We start from the raw sequence: 24847 nt of genomic DNA on the forward strand, positions 1-24847 counted from the left end.
ACGTCCGACCTTGCTTCTGTCTACTCCCTTGTACCGCGCCTATCTTCAGCAGCCAGAGAGGTTGAGCCGTTGCTAGGGGATACGACCTGGTCACTACCGCCGCAGCAAGACCATCCCGCTTTGCGGCGGGCTCTGGTGAAAACCAGTAGTGACTTAGAACCGATCCTCTAGCACGGTCCACGCCAATCCCTCTCTGGCACAGAGGATCCACTACCTGCCAGCCGGCATCGTGACAGTAGATCCGGCCATGGATCCCGCTGAAGTTCCTCTGCCAGTTGTCGCTGACCTCACCACGGTGGTCGCCCAGCAGTCACAACAGATTGCGCAACAAGGCCAACAGCTGTCTCAACTGACTGTTATGCTACAACAGTTACTACCACAGCTCCAGCAATCATCTCCTCCGCCAGCTCCTGTACCTCCTCCGCAGCGAGTGGCCGCTTCTGGAATACGACTATCCTTGCCGGATAAATTTGATGGGGACTCTAAGTTTTGCCGTGGCTTTCTTTCCCAATGTTCATTACACTTGGAGATGATGTCGGACCAGTTCCCCACTGAAAGGTCTAAGGTGGCTTTCGTAGTCAGCCTGCTGTCTGGAAAAGCCCTGGCTTGGGCCACACCGCTCTGGGACCGCAATGACCCCGTCACTGCCTCTGTACACTCCTTCTTCTCGGAAATTCGAAGTGTCTTTGAGGAACCTGCCCGAGCCTCTTCTGCTGAGACTGCCCTGTTGAACCTGGTCCAGGGTAATTCTTCCGTTGGCGAGTATGCCGTACAGTTCCGTACCCTTGCTTCAGAATTATCCTGGAATAATGAGGCACTCTGCGCGACCTTTAAAAAAGGCCTATCCAGCAACATTAAAGATGTTCTGGCCGCACGAGAAATCCCTGCTAACCTACATGAACTCATCCATCTTGCCACTCGCATTGACATGCGTTTTTCCGAACGGCGTCAGGAGCTCCGCCAGGATATGGACTCTGTTCGCACGAGGCGTTTCTTCTCCCCGGCTCCTCTCTCCTCTGGTCCCCTGCAATCTGTTCCTGTGCCTCCCGCCGTGGAGGCTATGCAGGTCGACCGGTCTCGCCTGACACCCCAAGAGAGGACACGACGCCGCATGGAGAATCTCTGCCTGTACTGTGCTAGTACCGAACACTTCCTGAAGGATTGTCCTATCCGTCCTCCCCGCCTGGAAAGACGTCCGCTGACTCCGCACAAAGGTGAGACAGTCCTTGATGTCTACTCTGCTTCTCCACGTCTTACTGTGCCTGTGCGGATGTCTGCCTCTGCCTTCTCCTTCTCTGCTGTGGCCTTCTTGGACTCTGGATCTGCAGGAAATTTCATCTTAGCCTCTCTCGTCAACAAGTTCAACATCCCGGTGACCAGTCTCGCCAGACCCCTCTACATCAATTGTGTAAACAATGAAAGATTGGACTGTACTATACGTTTCCGCACGGAGCCCCTTCTAATGTGCATCGGATCTCATCACGAGAGGATTGAACTGTTGGTCCTCCCCAATTGCACTTCTGAAATCCTTCTTGGACTTCCCTGGCTTCAACTCCATTCCCCAATCCTGGATTGGTCCACTGGGGAGATCAAGAGTTGGGGGCCCTCTTGTTCCAAGGACTGCTTAAAACCGGTTCCCAGTAAACCTTGCCGTGTCCCTGTGCTTCCTCATGTAACCGGTCTCCCTAAGGCCTATATGGACTTTGCGGACGTTTTTTGCAAAAAACAAGCTGAGACTCTACCTCCTCACAGGCCTTATGATTGTCCCATTGACCTCCTCCCGGGCACTACTCCACCCCGGGGCAGAATCTATCCTCTGTCCGTCCCAGAGACTCTTGCCTTGTCTGAATACGTCCAAGAAAATTTAAAAAAGGGCTTTATCCGTAAATCCTCCTCTCCTGCCGGAGCCGGATTTTTCTTTGTGTCCAAAAAAGATGGCTCTCTACGTCCTTGCATTGACTACCGCGGTCTTAATAAAATCACGGTTAAGAACCGCTACCCCCTACCCCTCATCTCTGAACTCTTTGATCGTCTCCAAGGTGCCCATATTTTTACCAAACTGGACTTAAGAGGTGCTTATAATCTCATCCGCATCAGAGAGGGGGATGAATGGAAAACGGCATTTAACACCAGAGATGGACACTTTGAGTATCTGGTCATGCCCTTTGGTCTATGCAACGCCCCTGCCGTCTTCCAAGACTTTGTTAATGAAATTTTTCGTGATCTACTATACTCCTGTGTTGTTGTATATCTGGACGACATCCTGATTTTTTCTGCCAATCTTGAAGAACACCGCCAGCATGTCCGTATGGTTCTTCAGAGACTTCGTGATAATCAACTCTATGCCAAAATAGAGAAATGTCTGTTTGAATGCCAATCTCTTCCTTTTCTAGGATACTTGGTCTCTGGCCAGGGACTACAAATGGACCCAGATAAACTCTCTGCCGTCTTAGATTGGCCACGCCCCTCCGGACTCCGTGCCATCCAACGTTTTTTGGGGTTCGCCAATTATTACAGGCAATTTATTCCACATTTTTCTACCATTGTGGCTCCTATTGTGGCTTTAACAAAAAAAAATGCCGATCCCAAGTCTTGGCCTCCTCAAGCGGAAGACGCCTTTAAACGACTCAAGTCTGCCTTTTCTTCGGCTCCCGTGCTCTCCAGACCTGACCCATCTAAACCCTTCCTATTGGAGGTTGATGCCTCCTCAGTGGGAGCTGGAGCTGTCCTTCTACAAAAAAACTCTTCCGGGCATGCTGTTACTTGTGGTTTTTTTTCCAGGACCTTCTCTCCGGCGGAGAGGAACTACTCCATCGGGGATCGAGAGCTTCTAGCCATTAAATTAGCACTTGAGGAATGGAGGCATCTGCTGGAGGGATCAAGATTTCCAGTTATTATTTACACCGATCACAAGAACCTCTCCTACCTCCAGTCTGCCCAACGGCTGAATCCTCGTCAGGCCAGGTGGTCTCTGTTCTTTGCCCGATTTAATTTTGAAATTCACTTTCGGCCTGCTGATAAAAACATTAGGGCCGATGCTCTCTCTCGTTCCTCAGATGCCTCTGAAATTGAACTCTCTCCTCAACACATCATTCCTCCTGACTGCCTGATTTCCACTTCTCCAGCCTCCATCAGGCAAACTCCTCCAGGAAAGACCTTTGTTTCTCCACGCCAACGCCTTGGGATCCTCAAATGGGGTCACTCCTCCCATCTCGCAGGTCATGCGGGCATCAAGAAATCTGTGCAACTCATCTCTCGCTTCTATTGGTGGCCGACTCTAGAGACTGATGTGGTGGACTTTGTGCGAGCCTGCACTATCTGTGCCCGGGATAAGACTCCTCGCCAGAAGCCCGCTGGTTTTCTTCATCCTCTACCTGTCCCCGAACAACCTTGGTCTCTGATTGGTATGGATTTTATTACTGACTTACCCCCATCCCATGGCAACACTGTTATTTGGGTGGTCGTTGATCGATTCTCCAAAATGGCACATTTCATCCCTCTTCCTGGTCTTCCTTCAGCGCCTCAGTTGGCTAAACAATTTTTTGTACACATTTTTCGTCTTCACGGGTTGCCTACACAGATCGTCTCGGATAGAGGCGTCCAATTTGTGTCTAAATTCTGGAGGGCTCTCTGTAAACAACTCAAGATTAAATTAAATTTTTCTTCTGCATACCATCCTCAATCCAATGGACAAGTAGAGAGAATTAACCAGATCTTGGGTGACTATTTACGACATTTTGTTTCCTCCCGCCAGGATGACTGGGCAGATCTTCTACCTTGGGCCGAATTCTCGTATAATTTCAGAATCTCTGAATCTTCCTCCAAATCTCCGTTTTTCGTGGTGTACGGCCGTCACCCTCTTCCCCCCCTCCCTACCCCCTTGCCCTCTGGTCTGCCCGCTGTGGATGAAATTTCTCGTGATCTTTCCACCATATGGAAAGAGACCCAAAATTCTCTCTTACAGGCTTCTTCTCGCATGAAGAGATTCGCAGATAAGAAAAGAAGAGCTCCTCCCATTTTTTCCCCTGGAGACAAGGTATGGCTCTCCGCTAAATATGTCCGTTTCCGTGTCCCGAGCTATAAGTTGGGACCACGCTATCTTGGTCCTTTTAAAGTTTTGTGTCAAATTAATCCTGTCTCTTACAAACTTCTTCTTCCTCCTTCTCTTCGTATCCCTAATGCCTTTCACGTCTCTCTTCTTAAACCTCTCATCCTCAACCGTTTTTCTCCTAAATCTGTTCCTCCCACTCCTGTTTCCGGCTCCTCGGACATCTTCTCTGTCAAAGAGATTTTGGCCTCTAAAAAGGTCAGGGGAAGAACTTTTTTTTTAGTGGATTGGGAGGGTTGTGGTCCAGAAGAGAGGTCCTGGGAACCTGAGGACAATATCCTGGACAAAAGTCTGATCCTCAGGTTCTCAGGCCCCAAGAAGAGGGGGAGACCCAAGGGGGGGGGTACTGTTACGCCGAGCGCTCCGGGTCCCCGCTCCTCCCCGGAGCGCTCGCTACACTTCCCTCACTGCAGCGCCCCGGTCGGTTCCACGGACCCGGGGCGCTGCGTTACCACCTCCGGCCGGGATGCGATTCGCGATGCGGGTAGCGCCCGCTCGCGATGCGCACCCCGGCTCCCGTACCTTACTCGCTCCCCGTCAGTTCTGTCCCGGCGCGCGCGGCCCCGCTCCCTAGGGCGCGCGCGCGCCGGGTCTTTGCGATTTAAAGGGCCACTGCACCGCTGATTGGTGCAGTGGTTCCAATTAGTGTTTACACCTGTGCACTTCCCTATATCACCTCACTTCCCCTTCACTCCCTCGCCGGATCTTGTTGCCCTAGTGCCAGAGAAAGCGTTCCTTGTGTGTTCCTTGCCTGTGATTCCAGACCTTCTGCCGTTGCCCCTGACTACGATCCTTGCTGCCTGCCCCGACCTTCTGCTACGTCCGACCTTGCTTCTGTCTACTCCCTTGTACCGCGCCTATCTTCAGCAGCCAGAGAGGTTGAGCCGTTGCTAGGGGATACGACCTGGTCACTACCGCCGCAGCAAGACCATCCCGCTTTGCGGCGGGCTCTGGTGAAAACCAGTAGTGACTTAGAACCGATCCTCTAGCACGGTCCACGCCAATCCCTCTCTGGCACAGAGGATCCACTACCTGCCAGCCGGCATCGTGACAGACCTATTTATGGGGCGTCCGAGGTAGAGCTAATTACTTTATATCTTCACCATCCCTGGGGGAAAAAAGGTCCCCTGGGGATTGGGAGGATAAAGATTTTACGATATATATATAACACGTTGCCAAGATTTATATATGGTAAAACCTAGTGCTTTGTTCCCTTTAAGGAGTTAAAATTAAAGGAGATCTGCAGCCATAGACACTTATCCCCTACCCGCAGGGATAGAGGATCCCCCGCGATCTCCTGTATGGGGCACCGACTCTCCGTGGCAGGAGGCGTGTCAGCCAAAGCATGATGCTGCGGCGGACATGCCCCCTCCATGTATCTCTATGGGAGAGGCGGAGATGCAGCGTTCGTGCAGTGAGGTCGACGACACGTGCATATAGCACTTGAGAATTTTAGAAATGAATCTATAAGATGATTCTGCATTACACAGAAAATGTTCATATCAACTTTTTATTGTATTGTAAACTTTGTTATTATCTATGTATATATGGGATATATATAGTAAAAATGTAGAAAGATGTTGTGTGGAATTGAATATTTTAAATTTTTTTATGTCCCTTTAGGGGACTATTAATAGCAATCTTTTGATTGCTAATTCTGATAAGTGCTATGTGGTAAAATAATAGGGGATAAGATGTCTCATCGCGGGGGTCCTGCCGCTGTGGACCCCCGCAATCTTGTATTCGCCACTCCGCGGTGCCAGCTCACAAACAGCTGGGTGGTGACCACGTCAACCCCTACCCCGCTATGCAAGTCTATGGGAGGGGGTGTGATGGCCGTCATGCCCCCTCCCATAGACTTGCACAGCGCGGGGGGGGGGGGGGTGACGTCACACGGGGGGCGGAGTCACGATACTTCGGCCCTCTGGTCGCCACCTGGCCCTTTGTGAGCTTGCACCACGGCGTGCAGCTCAAACAGGTGGGTGGCAATTGCAAGATTGTGGGGGTCCCCAGTGGCGGGACCCCCTCGGTGAGACATCTTATCCCTAATCCTTTGGATAATGGATGAAATGTCTCAGGGCCGGAGTTCCCCTTAAAGTTTAAAATTTGGTTGCAATGTTTAAGAGGATTTTATGTCATTAAAGGGGTATTCCAGGAAAAAACTTTGTTATATATATATCAACTGGCTCCAGAAAGTTAAACAGATTTGTAAATGACTTCTATTAAAAAAAAAATCTTAATCCTTTCAGTACTTATGAGCTTCTGAAGTTAAGGTTGTTCTCTTCTGTCTAAGTACTCTCTGATGACACCTGTCTCGGGAAACACCCAGTTTAGAAGAGGTTTGCTATGGGGATTTGCTTCTAAACTGGGCGTTTCCCGAGACAGGTGTCATCAGAGAGGACTTAGACAGAAAAGAACAACCTTAACTTCAGAAGCTCATAAGTACTGGAAGGATTAAGATTTTTTAATAGAAGTAATTTACAAATCTGTTTTACTTTCTGGAGCCAGTTGATATATATAAAAAAAGTTTTTTCCTGGATAACCCCTTTAAATTGTTCCGTGTGGCACAAAATCGCTTATTAACTTTTTAGACCCTTAAATAGTGAACTTTGTTTCTCACCGTTTTCATTAATCCTGATTTCTGCATAACTTGACATGATTAACTATGTAACTATTTGCACTTTTCCTTTATTCTCTTTGTCTTACTTCATGCATATATTGTACAATGCTTCACCACATCTAATATGTCTGTTTATTTGTTTTATTTATTTACTTCTTAACACTTAATAAAACAAGCAGAATCGGCAAATACTTTCAGCAGGTGTCTCATTACAGTCGGAGAACCAAGAAAGGTCAGTAGATGTGACAATGACATTGTAGGCAAAATAAACAAATAAATTGGGGAGATATTAGATTAGAGGAGTGGGCAGAAGAGGTAACGGGATAAGGGTATCAGTGGGTTTTCCAGGGTTTGGATTAAACCCATTATTTCCAGTAAATGATGTTAATGCTACAACATACAAAGACATGTGACACTGCGCACAAAGTTCTAGTTAAAGCAGCTTCCCGCTGTATTAATGGCAATCTATGCTACTTCCATGGTATGCTATAGTAGTGGTGACGAATGCCACGGAATTGACAGTATGTGAAAGAGAAGGGACTCCTCTTGATCCCTGGAGTCCCCGTTTCTGTACCTTGGGCAGTGATGCAATTTTAAAGGGGTACTCCGCCCCTAGACATCTTATCCTCTATCCAAAGGATAGGGGATAAGATGTCAGATCGCCGGGGTCCCGCTGCTGGGGACCCCGGGGATCGCTGCTGCAGCACCCCGCTGTCATTACTGCGCAGAGCGAGATCGCTCTGCACGTAATGACGGGCAATATAGGGGCCGGAGCATCGTTACGTCACGGCTCCGTCCCTCCTGACGTCACGGCCCGCCTCCGTCAATACAAGTCTATGAGAGGGGGCGTGGCGGTCACCACGCCCCCTGCCATAGACTTGCATTAAGGGGACGGGCCGTGATGTCATGAGGGGCGGAGCCATGACGTCACACTGCTCCGGCCCCTGTATCGCCCGTCATTACGCACAGAGCGTACTCGCTCTGTGCAGTAATGATGGCGGGGTGTTGCAGCTGCGATCCCCGGGGTCCCCAGCAGCGGGACCGCGGCGATCTGACATCTTATCCCCTATCCTTTGGATAGGGGATAAAATTCCAGGGGCGGAGTACCCCTTTAAGGGATAACATTCAGGGCTCTGTTCAAGGGGTACTCCGCTGGTACTTAACTGGTGCCAGAAGGTTAAACAGATTTGTAAATTACTTCTATTTAAAAATCTTAATCCTTCCAGTACTTAGCTGCTGTATGCTCCACAGGAAGTTCTTTTCTTTTTGAATTTCCTTTCTGTCTGACCACAGTGCTCTCTGCTGACACCTCTGTCCATTTTGGGAACTGTCCAATGTAGGGGCAATTCCCTACAGCAAACCTATCCTGCTCTGGACAGTTCCTGACACAGACAGTGGTGTCAGTAGAGAGCAGTGTGGTCGGGTAGAAAGAAAGTTCAAAAAGAAAAGAACTTTGTGTGGAGCATACAGCAGCTGATAAGTACTGGAAGGATTAAGATTTTTCAATAGAAGTAATTTACAAATCTGTTTAACTTTCTGGCACCAGTTGATAACAAAAGATCAGTTTCAAGTGTAGAAACTTAAAGTTGACTTGTAGGTGGGTGAAAAATCACCCCAAAAAGATAAAACTAACCTCAAAAAATATGTCTAGTAAAGGAATTGTTGGAAAGGGTAGAGGACAACAGACCATTGCCATGTCCTCTGCCAGTAAGAATGTTGGTGGCAGTACCAGCACCAGTACAGGTACCAGCAACAGCAGCCAGGTGTCTGGCGGTAGTAGTAGCAGCTGTCCCAAGTTATCACTGCCTGCCAGAGGTTGTGTTGTTTCACAGGAAAATACATCTATTCTGGACTGGGTGAGTCTTAGATACTGTAAGGCTATCATTGTGGATGTGCGAAGGGGGAACAAAGAGGCCACGATCACACATCAAAAGTTCTTACTTGGTGGTGGGGATGATGAAGAGGAGTTTAAGGATGAGAATGTCAGCAGGCCTGTTGGTCTGAACAGCTCAGGAACAGGTGTCAGCGACGCTAGTGCAGGATCTGCAGGCTTGAGAAAAAAACGTTCTAGAAAAAGGGTACATTCGGGGGGGGGGGTAATATATTCAGCTCTTTCTGGTATCATGTTGTGTGGAAATTCTTTACTATTTTACTAGATGCAGTAATCTTCAGAAAGAAAGTAAGGTACAGAGAATGTCCAACTTTACGAATTAGGCCTCTATGTAATAATAAACCAAACCCACGGGCCAGAGCCTGGGGTAAAAAACCTCTATTAAGTGCCCACCCCTAAAACTTCACATTTATTAGTGTATATATTAAGATCCAAAATGTATTAAAACCAGAGGTCAGATGTTGGTGGAATTGTACTGGTATAATGTCTCATTAGCCAATGAAAATATGGGTGAATCTGCAGTATTCACCTCTAGTCACCAATTCATCTAGACCTGATATTAAAATCTATAAATGTGCCCCCTCTACATGTTTCGTTGCAACCGCAACATCGTCAGGAGAGAAATTGGCCATGCCATTTTTGGACGGCCCATTTTCCCTCCTGATATCCACACATGATACCAGAAAGAGCTTAATTTATTGCCCCCCTAATGTACCCTTATTCTGGAATGTTTTTTTCTCAAGCCTGCAGATCCAGCACCAGCATCACTGACACCTGTTCCTGAGCTGCTCAGACCAACAGGCCTGCTTACATTCTCAGCCTTAAACTCCTCTTTATCATCCCCACCACTAAGTAAGAACTTTTTATTTAGATCTTAGTATACACAAAAAAGTGAAGTATTAGGGGAAGGCATTTAATAGGGGTTTTTAACCCCCGGGCTCTGGCCCGTGGGTTTTGTTTATTATCAATTGTTCCCTTACTCACCTAGAGGTAAAAAAGTGTTTTAGGCCTCTATTTAAGCACAGGGAGAGGCATCACAAGGCATGGCTAGAAGTATACCGAGTCCACCAATGCCTGCTATTTGGTGGCTACAGCTAACACTACTTCACCACTGTCTGCAGTCCACTGGCAACAGGAACCACTACTCCCTGCTGTGCATCATGTGGTGCAGAGGATGGGCCACTCCATCCAGTTCTCAGTGTGCAGCACAGTACAAGCAGTGCAAAATGTGAAAAACTTAAATTTGTAAACCTCCTGGTGTCCACTACTACAACTCTTAACAATCCACCTCCTTCTGCTGTATACTGGCGACTACTAGCAGCTACCTCCTGTTATACACTGGCAACTACTAGACAGCCAGTTCCAGCTGTATGCTTGCTACTATGGGCCCCTCTAGTATTGCCTCCCGTGTGCTGCTGCTGCTACTTTCAGCCAGGCCTTGAAAATTTTGAAACCTCTTGCTGTCTGCTGGACACTAAAATTCTTACCAGTCCATCTCCTCCTGCTGTATGCTGCCTACTATAAGACACCCACCTCCTGCTTTAATCTGGATACTACTAGACCCAAATCTGGCCACTACTAGACCAAAATCTGGCCTCACCCTTGCTGCTGCTACTTTCAGGCTGCAATAAAAAAAAATAGAAAAACCTACATTTTTAAACCTCCTGCTGTCTTTTTTAAAACTCCGGCTACTACAGCACCTCCAGAACGGCTTCAACCTTGCTGTTCCAACTTACAGACAGGACTTTAAAAATGCAAAAAATAAAAACAACATTTTTAAACCTCCTGCTTCCTGATGACTAGTACAAAGCCCTTCAGTCCCTTCTCATCCTTGCTGCTGCTACTACTTACAGCCAGAACTGTAAAAATTTGAAAACCCTACATTTTTAAACCTCCTGCTGTCCACTGGCTACTATAAGGCCCTCTAGTCCAGCTTAAAATATACATTTCTCCCAGACATGAAAGTATCCAGGGGTATGGCTTGGAGAGCCAAGCCTCGTTCTCATCACGACATTCCAGGAACCGGGTTAGACGCCATACAGAATAAAGATAACTTTTTATTGGGAGAAGTGCCTGGCTTTGGAGAACATTTCTTCCTTTTTAATTGTCTGTTTTCCTACTGCCTGCCGACCTCCTTGAATGATCGGGTTCTCTTGGGCTGCTGACCCACTATTGATACGCTGTTGTAGATGTTATGCTCTGAGCATAACCAACTCTAGTGAGCACATATGTGTTGAACATTTTGCTTTTAATGTTTTTGATAATACACTAGGATCGCGCACCTCTGTTGTTTTGTCTCTTCAGTACACTGTTTACAATATTAGCAGTGGATTTTCTGTCTGTTTTCAATTATTTAAAATGTTTGTCATTTTGCATTGATGTATTAATAAAGTATATATGGATCTGTAGCAACGATTTTCTCTGTGTGTGAACTATATGAATTTAAATTTATTTTTATCCATTTATTTTTATTAAAATATAATAAATAATACTTTTATATACTAACCCCAATTGAGTCCTAATTCATGTAACTTCAAGCACCAAATATCATCTTCTTACTCTCAAGGGATAATGTTAAGAACACCTGGAAAAATCTATGATGTCTTCTTCACTGGCTGGACTCAAAACCACTGAAAAGAAAAGCAAAAAATACTCTGACAGTCCTACTAGGCTAAGGATAAATAGAAGGAATAAGGAGAGCATAAAAGGAAGAATATGAGAACAGTGTCCAATAGAATATGTTACATTTATTACACAATTAATAATCACACTATCGTGTCTTCTGCAGGGCCCTTGCATCAGACGAATCCCAGTAAGATACAATGATTAGAAAAAAAAAAATTATAATATGCTATGCACCGCTTATAAATAATTCGATATTCATATGATGTTATTCCCCTATTGGTAAGTTTGTTTCACTAGGAGTATCAGATTACAGTCTCTATACCGTAACTGGTGTGATGTAGTAATAGGCTGGTAAGGTAATATCCTCTCCGCAATATAGTGGCAAGATATAGATAGAGTAGTAAGTTTTTCAACAATGTAACAGCATTGGCAAGCTGTTTCTTATGGTGGTGGCTCAGGCAGCTCCGTGCCATAATGTGGACAATAGATCAGGTTGGTATGTGTTCAATGAGAGTGTTCCTTTGGATAGGTGATAAGATGTATACAGTCGTAATACCCCTTTAACGACTGAGGGAGTACCTGTACTCCCCGAGTGTGCTCCCGTTCTATAACGCGGGGCCACAGTGTGGCACCGCGTCATAGCGTGTTGGGCCCGGCCTCTAACAACAGCCGGGCCCGTGGCTAATAGCGCACGGCACTGATCGTGGTGCCGCACGCTATTAACCCTTTAGAAGCAGCGTTCAAAGTTGAAAGCGAAGGTAAAACGTTGCCGGTTAGTTCAAAGAGTTGTTCGGGATCGCCGCAGAGAAATCGCGGCATCCCGAACAGCTGTAGGACTGCCTCCTGGTGTCCGATCGCCGAATGAATGCTCAATGCCTGAGATCCAGACCTGAGCAGTCAAGCGGCAGAATCATTAATCAATGGTTTCCTATGAGAAACCATTGAACAATGTAAAAGATCAGTGTGTGCAGTGTTATAGCCCCCTATGGGAGCTATAACATTGCAAAAAAAAAGTGAAAAAAAGTGAATAAAGATCATTTAACCCCCTTCTTTAATAAAAGTTTGAATCACCCCCCTTTTCCCATTAAAAAAAACAAAAAACAGTGTAAATAAAAATAAACATATGTGGTATTGCCACGTGCGAACATGTCCGAATTATAAAAATATATTGTTAATTGAACTGCACGGTCAATGGCGTACGCACAAAAAAATTGCAGATTTTTCATCACTTTTTACTGTATATCATGAAAAAATGAATAAAAAGCGATCAATACAAAAATGAAAAAAAAAGCAATCAATACAAAAATGATACCGCTAAAAACTTCTGATCATTGCGCAAAAAATTTGTAAAATAAGTAATAGGGGTCAGAAGATGACAATTTTAAACAAATACATTTTCCTGCATGTAGTTATGATTTTTTCCAGAAGTGCGACAAAATCAAGCTTATATACGTAGATTATCATTTTAATCGTATGGACCTACAGAATAAAGATAAGGTGTCATTTTTACTGAAGAATGCACTGCGTAGAAATGGAAGCCTCCAAAAGTTATAAAATGGCATTATTTCTACAATGATTTTTTTTTTTCCATTTCACCTTAGATTTTTGGGTAAAATGGCTGATGTCATTATAAAGTCGAAATGGTGATGCAAAAAATAAACCATCAGATTGATTTTTAGGTGCAAAATTGAAAGGGTTATGATTTTTTTAAAGGTAAGGAGGAAAAAAACTAAAGTGCAAAAACGGAAAAACGCTCAGTCCTTGAGGGGTTAAAGTTTACCACGGAGTGGCCTATTAATTTTTAGATCTTAAAATAGTGAACTTTGTTTTTCACCATTTTCAGTTAACAAGTATAAGGAATAAGTTTTACATTGCGTGGGGTCCGACCGCTGGAACCACTTGCTATCTCCTGCAAGGGACCCTTGCTCTCCACAGGAATGGGGCGTGTAAACCCTCACACAAAGTGGCGGGTGTCACACCCCGTCCATGTATCTCTATGGGAGAGCCGGAGATAGCAAAAGGTAGAAGATTGTGGGGGGCCAAGCAGTCTTTCCACCCACGATCTAAAACTTTGGAAGGTTTTCTACATGATACTTCTCGTTTAAGGGAGAAAATGATTAACAAAATAGAGGATAGTGCCTTGTGTGATAAAATTAAGAGGCAATTGTGACGCTGAGCGCTCTGGGTCCCGCTGCTTCCCCGGAGTGCTCGCGGAGTGCTTCTGTATGCAGCGCTACGGTCGGCACCGCTGACCGCGAGAGCTGCTCCCATGTTCTCGGAGGGGACGCAATCCGAGGTGCAGGACGTACCCGCTCTCGGATCGCGTCCCGTGTCTCTCACCCACCACATCTTCCTTCACTGCCCTCCCGGCAAGTGCGGCCCTGCTCTCTAGGGTGCGCGCACGCCGGCTCTATGAAATTTAAAGGGCCAGTGCACCACTAATTGGTGCCTGGCCCAATCTGTTCAAAACATATAAAAACCCACTTCCCCTTCCTGTCCTTGCCGGATCTTGTTGCTCTAGTGCCCTGAGAAAGCGTTTTGTGTATCCCAAGCCTGTGTATCCAGACCCTTGCCATTGCCCCTGACTACGAACCATTGCTGCCTGCCCAGACCTTCTGCTACGTCCAACCTTGCTCTTGCCTTGCCCTTGTGTACTGCGCCTGTCTCAGCTGTCAGTGAGGTTGAGTCGCTATCGGGGGGAATGACCTGGAGGTTACCTGCCGCTGCAAGTCCATCCCACTTTGCGGCGGGCTCTAGTGAAAACCAGTAACCCCTTAGATTCCGTTCCCCTGGTACGGCCCACACCATCACTTTACTGACACAGAGGATCCACCACCAGTGTCCTCTCTGCATACCAGTCCGGATCCTGACAGCAATAGCCCGTGAGGCCCCACAAGGTAGATCGTACTCTTGCCTACTAAACCTCTTTTGTGCATATCACCCCAATCCAGGCATTGGTGACGATATATGAGCTGCAAGCTGCCAGTGCCTGGACCTGTATCCTTAGTGGGAACCTATAATGAGCAAAAGGAAGAAAAGATGCACTGGAGTACTTGGATTATGGTATTAACTGTTGTTTATTTAAAATAAATAAATAAAATTATTACATAAAAGCAATAACGCATTTCAGGAATAGGATATTTCGTCTTCAGATTGAGGGTGTATAACCAATATAAAAAATATACACCCACAATCTGAAGAAGGGAAATCCTATTCCCAAATCTGTAATTGCTTTTATGTAACAATTTTATTTATTTTAAATAAACAACAATTAATACTATAATTTAAGAATTCCTGGATTATTCATTGAGCAGAGCCAACTCCAGTGCAACTTTTCTTCTTTTCTTCCTATTCTACATTACTTGTCATGATTGACTGTAATCTCTTTTATTTGTACCTTTCCTGTATTCGCATTGTCTAACTTAATATGTATGTTGTACAATGTTTTAACGAGATGATATATGTCTATTTATTTGTTTTGTTTATTTGTTGTGATGAGTGGCAGGGGCCATATTCAAATTCGCGATATTTTGCGAATATATGGACGAAAATTCCATGTGAAAATTCGTAATGAAATTCGCATAGTGCATATGCACAATTATATCTTTCACCTAAAAGAAGGGAGGGATCAGTGTCCAGTCTGGAAATGCTGATATTCGCATAAATTAGCATAAAAAATGTGCATTAAATATTTGCATAGAAATTTGCATAAAAAAAGAAAAATTTTCATCATTACAAATATATATCACTATATTCTAAATATTCGCGAAATCGCAAAGTGCCGATATTCACGGTAAAAATTAGCATTTTGAATACTATTTGAAGTATAAACAAGCTGTACCGGCAAATATATTCAGCAGGGGACCCATTACAGAATGAGAACCAAGGTCAGCAGACTGGTCAATGTCAGTGTTAGCAAAATAAACAAACATGGGAAGTTGCAGAGACAATTGATAAGAGCAGTGAGCATGAAAGGGGGGAGGAATAATAGAATGCATGGGATGTCCAGGGTCTGGATTAACCTATAATTTCCAATAAATTATATTAATGCTACAATATACAAAGACATGTGACACTGTGCATAAACTTCTAGTTTAGCCTTCAGCTGTTTTAAAGCAGAACTACATTGTTGGAAGATTTATCCCCCATCCAAAGGGCCCCCCACAATCTCCTGCACGGCACTTCATTCTCCTCTCATACAGAGCGGGGGTTGGCATGCACCCTCCAGTCATCTCTATGGAAAAGATGGAGATACTAGAGCGCTGTACTCGTGTATCTCTGTCTCTCCCATAGAGATGAATTTAAAGCGTGTGGGAGGAGAACTGAAGAGCCATGCAGGAGACTGGGACTCTCCTACTATCAGACACTTATCCCCTATCCTACACTATTATACTATATATTACACTATTTTCACCGCTCCTGTACCTTTAAGGGTGATGCGATGTAATGGGATTACATTCATTGCCCTGTTATGTTCCTCTACTCTCAACTCATGAGCAGTGATGCACAGTATGCATCGCTGTTCACTTCAAATTTACATTGAGTCCAAGAATGAATAGTTACTGTTCATTGCTTCTCACCACTCACACCCCTCACATACTCACTCTTGTGTGCTGCTCTAACAAGATGTAGCATTCAGCAAATTAAGTGCTATGTCTGTAGGAGCATAAAGACATGGCTTTATAAAATACAAGTGACGAAATTCACATGGGCTGGACACAGTCCTGTGTAGAGATAAATGAGCCAACCCCCACAAACCCAGATTGAATCCAAATTTCGGGTTAATCGCAAGTTGCAGGACTTTCAAACATTTCTAGGTTCGGCTCACGTGAACCTGACAATGTGCGCAATAATAGCACAAGGGATGAACAAACACATGGGATGAGATGACATCATTGCATACCCAGCAGCTATCATATGACCCCAGGTTATACAATGATTTGCTGGCATTTATGTGTCATTCAACTTCCAGACCAATAGTAAACAGCACAATTGTGAGTTTTAGGCACTGATTAAGCCCCATATACTGCTTGTAGCCACCATTTTGGAGAAAGAGAGATGGGAGAAAGCATTACTGAAAGCACTACTGAAGCCAGAAAGATTGCACTAAACCAGACCATTAGTTATCACATCACAACCAGAGAAAAGCATTGTTTAGTATGCTGACCTCAAACAGAGACCTCTTGTCCGCTGCTGCAATACATTTGGTGCACTACAAATCCCAACCAGCGCTGAACAAGCCCATAAAGCTATCACATTACAAGCAGAATTAGCATTGATTAGTGGCATAGCAATCTATGGACCAGTTACATGTATTTCCTGGGTTTAATCGAACAAAGTATTTTTACCTGGGTTTAACATAACAACACAGTTAAAAGCTGGAAAAGCATCACCATCTAAGTGTTAGTTACAGTTCATGTAGTTTCTGGGTCTAATCAGACAAAGTATTTTTACCTGGGTTGAACACAACAACACAGTTTAAAGCCTTGAAATTGTGTGCGGCATCACCATCTAAGTCTCAGTTACGTGTATTTTCTGGGTTTATTTGAATAAAACATTTTAAGCTGGATTTAACAACATAACAACCCAGTTAAAAGCATTGAAAGTAAAAGCAGCATTGCCATGTAAGTGTCAGTTACATGTATTTTCTGGGTTTAACCAGACAAACTATTTTTACCGGTGTTTAACATGACATTGTAACAGTGTTTGTAAGGTTAAAAAAAACAAGACAAGAGAAAATCTAGTTCAACCTAAAGCCCTACTGTGTTGATCCAGAGGAAGGCAAAAAAAAAACATGAGGCTGATGCCAATCGCCCCATGACAGAGGAAAAAAATCTTTATGACTCCAATGTGGTATCAGAATAAATACCTTGATCAATGTTCTATCCACCTACATTTAATGGAAAAGAAAAAACAGAGGACGCTTGCCCTATGAAGCCTGTATGAACATTGGTGATGTGCTCACCGGATTGTGTTGTGCACAACACCTGTAATGAGAGCACAACACCTGTAATGGTATGTGAGAAAATATCCAAACAAGAACTGCAGCCACAATCGATCCTGGACTGGAGCTGCATCCACCAGGCAAATAGACAATATTTCAAAAGTGCAAAAAATGCAATCGCTGCGGCGCTGTTCCTCCAAATAAATTACCCAATGATATGGTAAAGTACAAGGTGATTTTATGGGGCATTCTTCAACGTGTTTCTAATCGGGCCCTCTGTTTGGACAGTGCACTTGGAGTGTGCCCAATAAAATCACCCTGTACTTTACCATACCATTAGGTAATTTATTTGGAGGAACAGCGCTGCAGTGATCGCATTTTGGCACTTTTGGAAGATTATCCACATAAATTTAGAATCCATAATCTGTAATATTATATTTTTCCAGAAAAACATCTAGGCCCCCTTAAACATTTTTGTTGAGTCAACCATCACCATTTAAGTGTCAATTACGTGCACTTTCTGCACCTAATGAAAGTATTTTTTACCTAAGTTTCATATACCACTGCAGTTAAAGTGAGAAACTTCAGCTATGTGTATTTTCTGGGTTTAATCGAATGAAGTATTTTTACCTTGGTTTAACATAACATGGGAGAAAAAGCATGGCAAGTTAAATCAGCATTGTTATCTAAGTGTCAGTTACATGTATCATCTGGGTTTCATCAAATCAAATTTCATCTGGGCTTAACATAACAACGCACATTTTTTAAATATCAAAAAGCAATTTCTTTATTGTCTACTGCTTCTTCATCTTCAATATCCTGTTGCAACTTTCAAAAAAGGAAAATATGATATTTTTTTTAATTAAAAAAATTATTTCGTTACTGTCTACTACTACTTCATCTTCAATATCTTGTTGCAACTCTCAAAAATAATTTTGTAAACGTTTTCAAAAGTAAAAAATTTTAAAAACGGATTTCTTTACTATTTACTGCTTCTTTATCTTTAATATCCAGTTGTGACTATCAAAAAAGAATAATTTTGTCAAATTTTTTCACCATGTCAAAATTAAAAAAGTGATTTATTTTCTGCAGAAACAGGTAGGTCAGCTCACCGTTAGAATTCCCTCCACCGCACGGCAGGTGTATGGCAGCACCAAAAGTACAGTAAAGTAGAAATGAAGCCAGCAATGGATAAATGCAAGAAAGTCCCGTTTATTGAAGTAAAATCCAGAGACACAGAGGGAACAGGTAACGCATTTCAGGCTATGCTGCCCTTAGTCATACGGTATGACTAAGGGCGGGCTTCTTCATCTTCAACATTTTATAATGCTTGGAAAAAGCCATTTCATTCTCCATTACCTTAGTGTGTACTTTAGCACTGGCAGGCATCTGTGAACAATCAGGGAAACTTTATTTACTCTAAACAATCTGGGAAACTGATTGTCCAGTGTAGCTTCAGAGAAAGTGTTTAGCATGCACTACCCCTAAGCAAACAAGATTGTTTGCCAGCAACATGGAAAAACTCATGTTTGCTAAAAATTAATCAGGCATGGATCAGTGAGAAATTAGATTAGACAGTGCTTCCACCACCCCTACTTTCTGCTGGCTACTTCAACTCTCACAGTTCGCTACTCGCTGCTGTGTGATGGCTGCTACAATTCCCACCAGTATGCCACTGCCTGCTGTCTCATCCCTCCCACCAGTCCACCAGTACCTGCTGTTCTCTGACTACTACATCTCCTACCAATCCACCACTGCCTGCTGTACGCTGGATACTACTACTCCCACCAGTCCACCACTACCTGCTGTACTCTGGTTACTATGACCCCTACCAGTCCACCACTGCCTGCTGTTCACTGGCTATTTATTACACATTGCACCAGTCCACCACTGCCTCCTGTATGCTGGCTTCAACTACAACCAGTCCACCATCACACTTGCTGCCGCTACTACCAGCCAGACCTACACATACATAACCCATGATGCCCCACAAAAAAGAAAGGAATAATTTTTTTGACTTTTCATATAAAAACAAATTCTTCTTCACTATTTTGGGATCCAAATCCTGTTGTAACTCCCAAAAAGGGATAATTTTGGGAATGCTTGAAAAAAATCTATGGCATATTCACTTGCCAGACTCAAAACCTATTGCTACTCCCCAAAAAATTTTACGCAAAGTTACCTGGTTATTTCTTCGTGACCATTTTGGGAGACTGATCCTGGTGCAAGTCGTTCAGCAACCATATGCTAATTAAATAATTTTGGCATGAACTGGAACACTGATTTCCCGCCAAATCATCTCATTGCTACCTGTCTCCATAAATGGCCCTTTGGCTGAATAGGCAAAACTTGCCATAGACATACTTGTGGAAAGCCTTCTCATATAAGTGGAGGCTATTATGGCTTCAGATGGCATATTAACATACCATATAACATAAACAACATAATAATTGCCTCATGGTATAATTTCATACCACAACACCATATGATGTGAATACTATGTGGGCAAATTTCCTGTTAATCCTGGACATTATTTCCCGACATATCATACTGGCTGAACCCAGCATTCAGATTCCATCAAACTATCCAGATATGGAAAACTATTTGCATTTCATACAGTCAATCATGATATATTTAGTATCTTTCCAGTTAAACATTTCACTCTGTCTCTCCATACAGTGTGTGCAGGACACAAGAATTCCTTTAAGACGAGTGGTCACGTCCTATTGCCTTTTATACAATCGAAAATTATAAATACCAATATGCCAACATTTCTGGATATCAGCATGTTATTTGTAGAGTTGATTTCTATCCTGATAACATTTCCTGGATACTTGTTCATATTAGTTGTGAATATTCTGGACTGGATGAAGAACAGAAGACTTGATATAAGTGATCAGCTGATCTCTGGGATTAGTCTATTTCTTCTTATTCTCCGATTTCTTCTAGTAAGCGTTCACTACATTATGATCACTAAGGAAAACCAAACAATTGTATACAACGTTCTCTTGAATACTCTTTTGTATCTGTCTCTAATGTTATGCACTTTGCTGTTCTCCACATGGCTCGCCATTCACTTTTGCCTGAAGATTGTGAATATAAACCACAAACTTTATATTTATATTCAGCGTAAGTTCCCCAAGATGTTTCCAAGGATCCTTCTTCTGTCCATCATTGCATCATTTCTTGTAAGTTCTCCGGCTGCACTGAGGTTGACACAAGAACCATCTCTAAACTTCACGCATTGTCTACAAAATCCATGTTTTACAGACTTTAATGTTTTATTTTACGTCACACCTTATATTGTATTTTCTTTTTTGTGTCTTCTACTGTTTTCTGGTTCAGCTCTGAATATAATTTTATCTCTGTATAGACACATCAAACAGATCCATAATAACAATGTACAACTTAGCGCTCAGATTGTTCAGGCTCATGTCACTGCGATGAAAACAATTCTCTCTTTACTCGCTTATAATCTTTTCTATTTTTCTCTTTTGGCCTCTTTAATTGTAGCACATGTCTTTAAACAGTGGAATCACTCTTTTCCATTGCTTTATGCACTGTGTCATATTCTTGGCATAGCAATATTAATACGAGCAAGCAGCAAGTTACAGAAAAAGCTCCATTCTATTTGGGTTATTTGTTCTCCCTTAGAAAAAGCTTTGACATGAAATTCTACTACATAATATACAGGGGTCAAGTCTTGGGAAAAAAAAGCGTGGGAACTCACCCTAGATTTCCACTTAAAGGGGTACTAGACATCTTATCCCCTATCCAAAGGATAGGGGATAAGATGTCTGATCGTGGGGGTCCCACTGCTGGGGACCGCACAATCTTGGCTTCGGCACCCCAGACATCCGGTGCACGGAGCAAACTTCGTTCCGTGCCGGATGACTGGTGATGTAGTACAGAGGCTCGGTCATGGCCCCTCAATTCAAGTCTATGGGAGGGGGCATGACGGCTGTCACGCCCCCTCCCATAGACTTAGATTGAGGGGGCATTACTGTGGCATCACGAGCCTCTGCCCTGCATCACCAGTCATCCAGCACAGAGCGAAGTTCGCTCCGAGCACCGGATGTCTTGGGTGCCGAAGCCGAGATTGAGCGGTCCCCAGCAGTGGGACCCCCACGATCAGACATCTTATCCCATATCCTTTGGATAGGGGATAACATGTCTAGGGGCGGAGTAACCCTTTAAGGGCAGGTCCTGCAGGACTCCTGCTCATGGGAACTGCGTTCCTGCTGTGGTAAAAGTGCAGGAACTCCATTCCCATGAGTTCCTGCAGGACTTGAGCCCTGATAATATAACAATTGAATGCACTGTACATGTATTATCTGGGTTTCATCAAATCAAGCATTTTACCTGGGTTTAACATAACAACGCAAATTTTTTTAAACATAAAAAAAAAACATTTTCTTTATTGTCTACTGCTTCTTCATCTTTAATATCATGTTCCATCTTTTAAAAAAAGAAAATTTGGTAATTTGTGTTTAATTTCAAAAAGTGACTTCTTCACTATCTACCACTTCTTCATCTTCAATATCTTGTGGAAACTCTCAAAAAACTAAGAATTTTGTAAAATGTTTTCAAAAGCTAAAATTTTAAAACTGATTTCTTTACTATCTACTGCTTCTATATCTTTAATATCCAGTTGCGACTCTCAAAAAATGAATGATTTTTTTCAAATTTTTTCAAAATTAAAAAATTAAAAAAGTGATTTATTTTCTGTCGGCTGCTTTTTCATCTTCAACATCCTGGTGGCCTTCACAAAAATATGCCATCTATTGTGGCTTCAGATGCCATATTAACATGCCATATAACATACAACGCATAATAAATGTTACATAGTATAATTTCATACCACAATACCATACTATGTGGGCTAAACTACCATATACAATGGCTATGGGTATTATATTTGCTCTAAATCTCCTGTTAATCCTGGACATTATTTCCCGACATATCATACTGGCTGAACCCAGCATTCAGATTCCATCAAACTATCCGGATATGGAAAACTATTTGCATTTCATATAGTCAGTCATAATATATTTTGCATCTTTCCAGTTAAACATTTCACTCTGTCTCTCCATACAGTGTTTGCAGGACACAAGTATTTCTTTAAGACGAGTGGTAACATCCTATTGTCTTTAATATAATCTTCTAATATAAATACCAATATGCCAACATTTCTGGAGATCAGCACGTTGGTTGTAGAGCTTATTTCTATCCTGATAACATTCCCTGGATACATGTTTATATTAGTTGTGAATATTCTGGACTGGATGAAGAACAAAAGACTTGATATAAGTGATCAGCTGATCTCTGGGATTAGTCTTATTCTTCTTATTCACCGATTCCTTCTAGTAATTGTTCACTTTATTGTGATAACTAAGGAAAACCATGCAAATGTACTCAATGTTCTCTCCATTACTCTTTTGTATCTGTCTATAATGTTATGCACTTTACTCTTCTCCACATGGCTCGCCATTCACTTTTGCCTGAAGATTGTGAATATCAACCACAAACTCTATATTTATATTCAGCGTAAGTTCCCCAAGATGTTTCCATGGATCCTTCTTCTGTCCATCGTTGCGTCATTTCTTGTAAGTTCTCCGGCTGCACTGAGGTTGTCACATGAACCATCTCTAAACTCCACACAATCTCTACAGGATCCAGACTTTATAGACTTAGATCTTTTATTTTATGCACCTTATATTGTATTTTCTTCTTTGTGTCTTCTACTGTTTTCTGGTTCGGCTCTGAATATAGTTTTATCTCTGTATAGACACATCAAACAGATCCATAATAACAATGTACAACTTAGCGCTCAGATTGTTCAGGCTCACGTCACTGCTATGAAAACAATTCTCTCTTTACTCGCTTATAATCTTTTCTTTATTGCTCTTTTGGCTTCTTTAATTGTACGACTTGTTTTTAAACAGTGGAGTAGCGCCTTTCCATTCCTTTATGCACTATATCATTTTCTTGGCATAGCAATATTAATACGAGCAAGCAGCAAGTTACAGAAAAAGCTCCATTCTATTTGGGTTATTTGTTCTCCCTTAGAAAAAGCTTTGACATGAAATTCTACTACATAATATACAGGGGTCAAGTCCTGGGAAAAAAAAGCGTGGGAACTCACCCTAGATTTCCACTTAAAGGGGTACTAGACATCTTATCCCCTATCCAAAGGATAGGGGATAAGATGTCTGATCGCGGGGGTCCCACTGCTGGGGACCGCACAATCTCGGCTTCGGCACCCCAGACATCCGGTGCACGGAGCAAACTTCGTTCCGTGCCGGATGACTGGTGATGTAGTGCAGAGGCTCGGTCACGTCTATGCAAGTCTATGGGAGGGGGCATGACGGCTGTCACGCCCCCTCCCATAGACTTAGATTGAGGGGGCATTACTGTGGCATCACGAGCCTCTGCCCTGCATCACCAGTCATCCAGCACAGAGCGAAGTTCGCTCCAAGCACCGGATGTCTTGGGTGCCGAAGCCGAGATTGCGCAGTCCCCAGCAGTGGGACCCCCGCGATCAGACATCTTATCCCATATCCTTTGGATAGGGGATAACATGTCTAGGGGCGGAGTAACCCTTTAAGGGCAGTTCCTGCAGGACTCCTGCTAATGGGAACTGCGTTCCTGCTGTGGTAAAAGTGCAGGAACTCCATTTCCATGAGTTCCTGCAGGACTTGAGCCCTGATAATATAACAATTGAATGCACTGTACATGTATTATCTGGGTTTCAACCAATCAAGCATTTTACCTGGGTTTAACATAACAACGCAAATTTTTTTAAACATAAAAAAAAACATTTTCTTTATTGTCTACTGCTTCTTCATCTTTAATATCATGTTCCATCTTTAAAAAAAAGAAAATTTGGTAATTTGTGTTTAATTTCAAAAAGTGACTTCTTCACTATCTACCACTTCTTCATCTTCAATATTTTGTGGAAACTCAAAAAACTAAGAATTTTGTAAAATGTTTTCAAAAGCTAAAATTTTAAAACTGATTTCTTTACTATCTACTGCGTCTACATCTTTAATATCCAGTTGCGACTCTCAAAAAATGAATGATTTTTTTCAAATTTTTTCAAAATTAAAAAATTAAAAAAGTGATTTATTTTCTGTCGGCTGCTTTTTCATCTTCAACATCCTGGTGGCCTTCACAAAAATATGCCATCTATTGTGGCTTCAGATGCCATATTAACATGCCATATAACATACAACGCATAATAAATGTTACATAGTATAATTTCATACCACAATACCATACTATGTGGGCTAAACTACCATATACAATGGCTATGGGTATTATATTTGCTCTAAATCTCCTGTTAATCCTGGACATTATTTCCCGACATATCATACTCGCTGAACCCAGCATTCAGATTCCATCAAACTATCCGGATATGGAAAACTATTTGCATTTCATATAGTCAGTCATAATATATTTTGCATCTTTCCAGTTAAACATTTCACTCTGTCTCTCCATACAGTGTTTGCAGGACACAAGTATTTCTTTAAGACGAGTGGTAACATCCTATTGTCTTTAATATAATCTTCTAATATAAATACCAATATGCCAACATTTTTGGAGATCAGCACATAGGTTGTAGAGCTTATTTCTATCCTGATAACATTCCCTGGATAC

General features: G+C 42.9%; 1 protein-coding gene across 1 annotated transcript; it reads left to right on the forward strand.

Moving 5' to 3' along the window:
• Positions 1-22368: 22368 nt before the first annotated feature.
• On the forward strand, positions 22369-23274 carry LOC130294966 (taste receptor type 2 member 40-like). The gene has a single exon (XM_056545122.1). The coding sequence runs from the start codon at positions 22369-22371 to the stop codon at positions 23272-23274; it is 906 nt and encodes a 301-aa protein (XP_056401097.1).
• The last annotated feature ends 1573 nt before the right edge of the window (positions 23275-24847 follow it).

Source organism: Hyla sarda, chromosome 11 (genome assembly GCF_029499605.1).
Source record: "Hyla sarda isolate aHylSar1 chromosome 11, aHylSar1.hap1, whole genome shotgun sequence".
Lineage (NCBI taxonomy): Eukaryota > Metazoa > Chordata > Amphibia > Anura > Hylidae > Hyla > Hyla sarda.